The 9,013-nt window shown below is 47.1% G+C and overlaps 1 protein-coding gene across 1 annotated transcript in view; it reads right to left on the reverse strand.

Moving 5' to 3' along the window:
* Positions 1–802: 802 nt before the first annotated feature.
* Positions 803–9,013, reverse strand: part of CCDC149 (coiled-coil domain containing 149) — a 16,046-nt gene continuing 7,835 nt past the window's right edge. Inside the window, exons 7-10 of the mRNA XM_015827860.1 lie at positions 7,641–7,785; positions 6,456–6,532; positions 3,975–4,079; positions 803–1,366 (exon numbers count right to left, since the gene is read on the reverse strand). Coding sequence (XP_015683346.1) covers positions 930–1,366; positions 3,975–4,079; positions 6,456–6,532; positions 7,641–7,785 — 764 coding nt within the window. The 3' untranslated portion in view covers positions 803–929. The remainder of the gene's footprint in view (positions 1,367–3,974; positions 4,080–6,455; positions 6,533–7,640; positions 7,786–9,013) is intronic.

Raw genomic sequence — 9,013 nt, forward strand, 5'->3', positions numbered from 1 at the left:
GGGATCCTTGGTGTTCTCTGAGCTTGGTTGTTTTCTTGCAGATGTGCCCTGATGACGTTACCTGGTTTGGAAATGAAACGTCTGCCAAAAAAAACCCCAAGCAAGCTTAAAGAGCACCCTTTCAGTGTTCATCATAGCAAATGGAAGAGGCCAGAATCTAGGATCTAGGGTCTTAAATCACTCTCATGACACCCCTTCATGGATATTTACAGGAGGATTTTATTTATGCCTTTTATTTGTTTATTTCTTATACACTCTAGGGTTGACGGGAGGAACGATATCTGCATCTGGGAAACAAAAAAGCAGAGTGGAGAAACGTCAAAGATGGAGAACAGGAGGATAAGGTCAAAATGTTCACCAAGAGCCCGGAGGAGGAAGAGGAGATAGATAAAGATGAAGGAGATGGAGAAGGAAAAGGAGGAGGAGGAGATAGATAAGGAGAAGGGAGGAGGAGATGAAGCAGATGGAGATGGAGAAGGAAGAGAAGGAGAAAGTGGAGGAGGAGGAGGAGATAAATAAGGATGAAGGAGATGGAGAAGGAGAAGGAGGATATAGATGAGATGAAGAAGGTGGAAGAGGAGATAGATAAGGATGAAGAAAATGGAGGAAATGGAGAAGGAGGAGACAGATAAGGATGAAGGAGATGGAGGAGGAGGAGACAGATGAAAAGGGAGGAGATGGAGAAGGAGAAGGAAGAGGAGGAGGAGATTGATAAGGATGAAGGAGATGGAGAAGGAGAAGATAGATAAAGAGAAGGGAGGAGAACGAAAAGGAGACAAAAAAGATGGAGATGGAGGAGGAGGAAGAGGAGAAATATCTTCCACCTTCGTAGCTTCAAGTGTCTCATTTGGAATGTAACTCGAGCTTGAAGCTGAAAGAATAAAGCGTCTTTAACATCCAGCATGGCCATGGGTTTCCTTTGGTGGTCTTCAGCTACACGATGCTACCCCGTTTTCCAGGGCGCCCCTCAGTTCTTCCCCAGTCTGGGTTTCAGCCAGAGGTCTCTTCTCCAGCTCGGATGCTTCTTTGGAACTCCAGGGAGGAGGGCTGGAGACGGGAGAGTCCCCGTCAGCAACGCTGTCCGGTTCTCCAGGGCTTCCACCTTGTTCGCCTGTCGGACCTTCTCTTCCTCCGTCCTCCAGTTCCAAAGTGGACGACCGATCTTCGGTCCGCTTGGCGTGGTCATCCTCAAGGCCGCCGGGGTCCCCTTCTTCTGACAGACCCTGGGACGACGACGAACGGAAACTCTTGGCTTGAGGGCCGCTCTTGAGGTTTCCGCGCGAGTCCTCTGCAGGGAGAGCGGCTTCTTCCGGAAGAGTCCGTTCCGTTTTAGCAGGACACGTGATTGGCGGCTGCCTTGTTTGATCTTCCACACGGGAGAAAAACGGGAATGGACAGTGAGCAGGAACAAAAGATATTAGAACAAGTAATTTTCACAGGCAGAATTTAAACCGGGGGCGTCCAACTTCGGCGACCTTAAAACCTGTGGACTTCAGCTCCCGGGATCCCCCATGCTGGCTGGAGGATTCTGGGAGTTGTAGTCCACAGGTCTTGAAATTGCCACGGTTGGGGACCCCTGATTTACACCACTACTTTGGGGGGGGGGGGAAGGACCTTTTGACAAGGCCCAGTTCTAATTCTTATCCTTTTAGCTGTTTGAAAGAAACAAAAAGATTCCTCTCCCCACACACAGTAAAAAAATAAAAGTTCTGGCTCTCGTTTGTCACCCCAGAACAGTAGAGACGGTCCTCATTTAGTCACCCTAACTGGAACCGGCCACTTGGTCGTTAAGTGAAGTGGTTGCTAAGTGGAACTGCAACTTGGGCTTATTATCAACTTACCACAGCTTTCCTTTGCTTCGCAGGCCTGCCAAGTGGGCCATAAATGCAAGTGGTGCTTCTGAAGTGATTTTTTTTTCATCCCCATCCTAACTGGAAACGGACCCTAAATGAGGACCACCGGTATGCAAGGCCACCTATGAATTTTCGAGTCTCTCTCTCTAAAGAAATCTGAGCGTTTTTGTTCCTCGCGGTCTATTGACCGAGATGTAACCGTTTTCCCCTCCGTCCTTTTTCAAGAACTGATTTTTATATTTCCTTTCCTGGCTTGATTGTAATGGAAAACTGTAGCTTAATCAACCAGAGCAATATTGCATGCGAGGAGGAGGAGGAGAAGGGAGCAAAAGGAGGAGGAGGGAGGAGGAGGAAAAAGAGATGGAGGAGGAAGAGGAGGAGGGAGGGAAAGGAGGAAAAGGAAGAGGAAGGGAGGGGAAGGAGGAAGAGAAAGAGGAAGGAGAGGAGAAAGAGGAAGGGAAGGAGAAGGAGGGGAGGGAAGGGAGGAGGAGAAAGAAGGGGAGGAGTAAGAGGAGCAGGGGAGGGAGGGAGAGGAGGAGAAGGAGGGGGAGAGAAGGAAGGAAGAGGGGGAAAGGAGGAGGAGGAAGAGGTGGAAAAAGAAGAGGAAGGGAGGGGAAGGAGGAAGAGGAAGAGGAGGAAGAGGGGAAGGACGAGGGGAGGGAGGAGGAGGGGAGGAGGAAGAGGAGCAGGGAAGGAAGAAGGAAAGGAGGAAGATGAGAAGGAGGGGGAGGGAATGGAGGAAGAGGAAGAGGGGGAAAGGAGGGGGAGAAAGAGGAAGAGGAGGAAGAGGGGAAGGAGAAGGAGGAGGGGGAGGGAAGGGAGGAGGAAGAGGAGCAGGGGAGGAAGAAGGAAAGGAGGAAGATGAGAAGGAGGGGAGGGAATGGAGGAAGAGGAAGAGGGGGAAAGGAGCAGGAGAAAGAGGAGGGGGGAAGAGGAAGGAGGAGGAAAACTTAGCAAGTTTGTATTTCGAGACTAAGAAATCGTCCATTTCTTGGAATAACCTCATTCGGTCTCTCTCTCTCAGCCCAAAGCCGCAAATCCCAAGCGGAATCTCCGCATCCATTTTCAACTCTCCTTGGGCTCAATCTGCACCTTCAGGACAGGGGGGGGGGGAGGAAGCACTTCCTTGAAATGTTCCTGGCACCTGATTGGCATGGAGAACGAGGCCCTACATTATTTTCCCAGCCTTGTTTGAGCCCAGCTAGGCCATAAGGAGACCTACGAGGCCGTCATGATTCCTGGATCGTCAAACACCGAAGGGAGAAAAAAAAACACACCCCACATTATTTAAGCAATAAAGAAGTGGGGGTTAAGCTAAAATCGAGCCGAGCCGATTGGGAGGCAATTCTTAGGAGAGAGTTTTCTGAAACCCACTTACTACGGGTCTGGGAGCAGCTCCGGGATCTGAACTCTCCAGAGTATTAATTAGTGTGACTGTTTTTAACCGCGGCGCTTAGAACGTGGAAGGGTTTGTGACAAGAGAAGAAACAGGCGGGGGGAAATAGGGAAGTAATGGGGGAACTCACGAAGTCTGCGGCTACTTCCTGCTAATTGCTCCGCAGAATATTTAAAATGTTCACCCGAGACGGGGAATACGGGTAGTCCTCGGCTTATGGCCGCAACGGAGCCCCAAATTTCTCCTTAAGCCACTTTCGCCCCATTTTACGCCCTTTCTCGACCCGGTTGCGAAGTGGATCACTGAACTTGTCCTCGGTTGTTCAGCGATTCCGGCTTCCCCCACTGACTTTCTTTGTCAGAAGGTCGCGAAAGGGGATCCCGTGATCCTAGGGGGATCACGGCAGCCACTGTCATAAACACGAGTCAGTTGCCAAGCCGGTTTTGCATTTTGATCGCGTGACCGTGGAGCTGCCGTCTAATTTCCGGAGGGATGACATTCCCAAGAGAGGGAGCCACCACGGAGAAGGCCCTGCTTCTGGGTTCCCGCCAGATGGACCTCCTTAGGGGATGGGACACTCAACGTTCCTCGCCTCCCCGCTCCGGTGGGTCGGGCGGATGTGACCGGCGAGAAACGGCCCCTCAGATAAGCCCGGCCCCAAGACGACATCCTTGGAGCTTTTCCTAAATTTGGAATTACCCATTATTAGGACCCCAGTTGCTTACCTTCTAAATTCTGTGGGGGCTTCTCGACCAATGTTAGCAACGGCGAACGTGACCTCTGGATAGCGGGAAGAGCCGGTTCGCTAAATGTAATCGTATCCTTGCCACCTGTAATCATAAGGACATGAACATGTACATTTCTCTTATCCTGTCCGAAACCAAAAGAGATTAAAAAACAAAACAAGAAAATCAAATTTAAGCATTTAAAACCAAGACATCCTGTTTAATAGCAGCCTGGTCTTTCTCGCTTCCTGTGTTCCTCCCTCTTTATTTAATTGTTTAGAGCTTAATCGACCCTTAGGCCACCTCCAATAATCCCAGTAACTTCGGATTAAAACTGGAATTTCAGGCTCAAAAAAATGCTACATTAGAAATCTCAGCCTCGTGAAACAAGGAGAGTCTGTTTGATTCCAGGAAATTGCTCTTTTCTTTTTTCTTTTCTTTTCTTTTCTCCCTTCTCCCTTCTCCTGTTCCTCTCTCGCGCTCAAGAATCCGAGCAGGCCCTTGATCAAAACCCAGGTTGGCACTTTCCCCTCCGAGAATCAACTCTTCCTCTCTTTCCGGTGGCGCAAATAAACACATAAATAGCATGAATCACTTTGGTAAAAAAAAACCTAGCTTTGAGCTTTCCGGTGGAGAAATAATGATACGTTCACGGAGCGCTTATCAAAACGGGCCTGGAGGAACCAAGTCGGCCGTCGGAGAGACGGCTGACGCTCTTGAATTTTCGGCACAGTCAATACAGAAAGGCGACCCTTTGACTAACGGCTCCGTTTAGTAGACCCCCGTCTTGCTGCAGCTGTCATGTCAGAAGGATTGTTGAAGACCCAGAAATTAGAGCCTTGCCTCAAATGGCATCCATTAACTCCCCCCCTCCCTGTCTTCCTTTCTTCCTTCCCTCCCTCCTTCTTCCTCTCTCCCTTCCTGTCCTTCCTACCTACCTCTCTCCCTCCCTGTCTTCCTTCCTTCCTTCCCTCCTTCTTCCTCTCCCTTCTCCCTTCCTCCTTTTCTGTCCTTCCTTCCTACCTCTCTCCTTCCCTGCCTTCCTTCCCTCCCTCTTTCCTCTCCCTTCCTTCCTCTTTTTCTGTCCTTCCTTCCTTCCTACCTTTCTCCTTCCGTCTTCCTTCCTTCCTTCCCTCCCTCCTTCTTCCTCCCTTCCTGTCCTTCCTTCCTTCCTTTTGTCCTTCCCTCCTTTCTACCTCTCCCTCCGTCTTCCTTCCTTCCCTCCCTCCTTCTTCCTCTTCCTTCCTGTCCTTCCTTCCTTTTCTGTCCTTCCCTCCTTCCTCCCTTCTTCCCTGTCCTCCCTCCCTCCCTCCCTCCCTCCCTGTTCTTCCTTCCTCTTTCTTCTTCCTTCCTTCCTTCCTCCCTCCCTTTCCTCCTTCCTCCCTTCTTCCCCATCCTCCCTCCCTCCCTCCGTGTCCTCCCTCCCGCCCCAACTATTATGCACAACCTGCAACTCCTCCGTTCAGAAGCCCTTCTTCCCTTATTGCCCTCCCTTCCAATTAGAAGCAATTGTGCAAGTAGCCTCTATTCCTCTTGCGACTGTCTCAAGTTGAATATCTTAATCGGGGTGGGTGGGGGGGGGAGACAGACTTTAAAAACATTCAGATGACATTTCTATTTGTTATACGCGGCAGCGACAGCACTTTGTGCACATTGAAGGTTTGTTACTCAAAACGTAACAAAGGAGCACCTACTCCCGAATCCCACCGAGACATCGTAGCTGAGGCCTTCGGGCAGCAAGGGAAAAAAAGAAAGGAGAGAAAACCGTTATTATATCCATGTTAGCTTGTCGTCTGAACAAGAACAGAGCGAGGCGTTTAGAGAGACCGCGGCATGCCAGACATCCCTTCAGCGGATTTACGAATCCCTTAATTCGAAAACATTCGAATTCAGAGCGTCTCCGGTTCAGTGTGACGCAAACGAAGAGGCCAACCCCAGATTCTGTCAGGGATGGCAAATCCTCCTTGACGCTCACCACAAATGAGCAGAGGTAGTCCTCAACGTACGACCGCAAACTTATGTCCTTAAGTGAGAAATTCCTTAATTCGCCCCGCGTTAACGATTTTCCTCGCCACGCTCGTCAAGCGAGCCGCTTCAGGTGTTAAATCAGCCATGCGGTTGTGAAGGGAGCCTGGTTCCCCCCCCATTGACTTGGCGTGTCGGAAGGCCGCCAAAGGGGATCACGTGACCCCGGGACCGTCGTAAATGCGAGTCAGTTGCCAAGCATCCGAATGTCAATCACGTGGACACAGGGGACTCTGCAAGGGTCGTCAGCATGAAAAACGGTCCTAGGTGAACTGTTTTTCAGTGCCGTTGTGACTTTGAACAGTCACTGTTGAGGGCTACCTCTATCAGTATAACATGTATGTGGATCAGGCTACCACAACTGTTGAGGGCTACCTCTATCAGTATAACATGTATGTGGGTCCAAGCAGGACGGTCTTTTGCAATTAAGAAGAGATTTTGCTAAATGCTACTAACCTGGGAGGCTCCATAGCCCAGAAATTTCTAAAGTTCTTAGTTTTTTCTCCAACTCCGCCACCCGGTTGCCTAAGATTCTGAAACAAGGATTGAATACTTTATATAAAAGGGAGAAAAAAAATGAGATTTACATGGAGATTTACAGATTCTATCTGCACGTCTCTCTCTCTCTCTCTTGCGGACACACAGATGCATGCAAACACGAAGATGTAATTATAACTTTTTGCTATAATTTAAAATGGACCGCCCACAATTCTCACATTAATATATATATATAGCTCAAAACTGATTTTCCAAGAAGATTCCTCTTAAAGTAGCGAAATGGGGGAGGTAAGAACTACAGGAAGTCCTTGACTTACAGCAGTTCGCTCAGTGACCATGTTGGCTGTGGAGTGTTGGCCGCAAGTGGGCCATGATGTGTCATCCCCTTCTGTCTTATAACTCACAGCCACAACTGATTCCAAAACTTCTATTCTATTCTATTCTATTCTATTCTATTCTATTCTATTCTATTCTATTCTATTCTATTCTTCATTATTCTATTCAATTCGATTTGATTTGATTCTTCATTATTCTATTCTATTCTATTCTATTCTATTCTTTATTCTTCTCTTCATTATTCTGTTCTATTCTTTCTATTCTATTTTATTCTATTCTATTCCATTCTTCATTATTCTATTCTATTCTTCATTATTCTGTTCTATTCTATTCTTTCTTCTATTCTATTCTATTCTATTCTATTCTATTCTATTCTATTCTTCATTATTCTATTCTATTCTATTCTTCATTATTCTATTCTATTCTATTCTATTCTATTCTATTCTATTCTATTCTATTCTATTCTATTCTATTCTATTCTATTAACACATGCCAGTTACCAAGTGCCCAAATTTTGATCATGTGACCACAGGGATGCTGCAATAGTGATACACGTACACACATATATATGAAAACTGATCATAAGTCACTTCTTTCACTACTTTTGTAACTCTGAATGGTCACTAAACGAATGCTTCTAAGTAGAGGACTGCCTGTTTATCACCTCCACCTTCCCCCCCCCCAATGTTTTCCCCTGTGCTAAGCCTAGACAGTTCCACAAAGCACTACACACCTCAGTGAATGCAAGCGGATCAGCATGACTTGTATAGAAGTCCCACACCAGTCTATTGTAGAAAAATCACTTACTTGTTGGTTTGCCTTTGGTGCTGAATGACCATGTTCTTCTCATGGATGGTCTCCAATAAAGCAGTAGCCAAGGATTTGAGATCAGAAATGGACTGAGGCGTTGCTGGTAAACTGCAGCCGTGATCTTCAGATAACAGTTCTTGCACTAGAAACAGTTGAAGGAAGTCAAAACAAATTTAGGAATCTTTTTAGGGTGTTCAGCTCTCAAAGAATTGGGGATCTGTCCAGAGTAGCATTTCTCAACCATGGTAACTTCCGGATGTGCAGGTTTAACCAACATGGTGAGTGGAGTGGAGTGGAGTGCAACATGGTGAGTGGAGTGGAGTGGAGTGGAGTGGAGTGGAGTGGAGTGGAGTGGAGTGGAGTAGAGTAGAGTAGAGTAGAGTAGAGTAGAGTAGAGTAGAGTAGAGTAGAGTAGAGTAAGCAGAGCAGAACAGAATAGAACACAGAATGGGAATGGAATGGGATAGGATAGGATAGGATTGGAATGGAATAGAATAGAATAAATGTAAATAGAATAAATGTAGAATAGAATAAATGTAGAATAAAATAGGATAGAATGGGATAGAATAGGATAGAATGGGATAGGATAGGATAGGATAGAATGGGGAATGGAATAGAATAGAGTAGAATAGGTTTAATAAACAATAACCCTTGCTCTTCCTCCCTTCCCATTCTGTAAGAAAGAAATACTAATAACATAAATTACTAATGCCCTAGTCTATAGTTTTGATCACATATTGTGTACAGTTATGTCGGTTCCTAAAAAAAAAATAAAAATGTGAGGGATTGTTTTGAGGGGAAGCTTCCTGGCTGCCCAGCCCTCATTCCCCTGTTCCTTTAAAAGACCCTGTGAGATCTGTGAAGATGCAGATCCCTGTGAATTCCAAGGAAAATGCCAACTATGCTGCTGTTTCAAAACAAAACCCACCAGAACCAGAAATAAACCAACCTTGCTCCCCCAATACAGAGACGAACACAAAGTGATACAAGATCCTGGTGTGCAAATGTCCTATTAGGACCACCACTTTCAATTTTAGAAGAAAGACAAAACTCTGAGACTTCCGGTGGCAGGCGACCTCGTTGGAAGCAGCTGTTTGCTGCCTCCCGCCTGTTTCAGCGTAAAAGCCGTTTTGACAGCTAGCATCAGCTGTAAAACGGCTTGATACCTTTTCCCTGGGCATAAGGGGATAGGTGAGCTGCCCGGGGTAGGAGTTGAGTTCCCGAGTCGTCCCATGTGGACGATGTAGGTGAGAACTCCTCCGGAGCCCCGAGGCTTCTCCGCGATCCAGGACGCCTTCGCTTCGGCGAAGCTAGAAGCCGCTGCCACTGCTGCAACTTAAATTGAACTGTGAGTTTTTTTTGTAAGCAGA

The sequence above is a fragment of the Protobothrops mucrosquamatus genome, unplaced genomic scaffold, assembly GCF_001527695.2.
Source record: "Protobothrops mucrosquamatus isolate PMUCROS unplaced genomic scaffold, P.Mucros_1.0 scaffold4012, whole genome shotgun sequence".
Lineage (NCBI taxonomy): Eukaryota > Metazoa > Chordata > Lepidosauria > Squamata > Viperidae > Protobothrops > Protobothrops mucrosquamatus.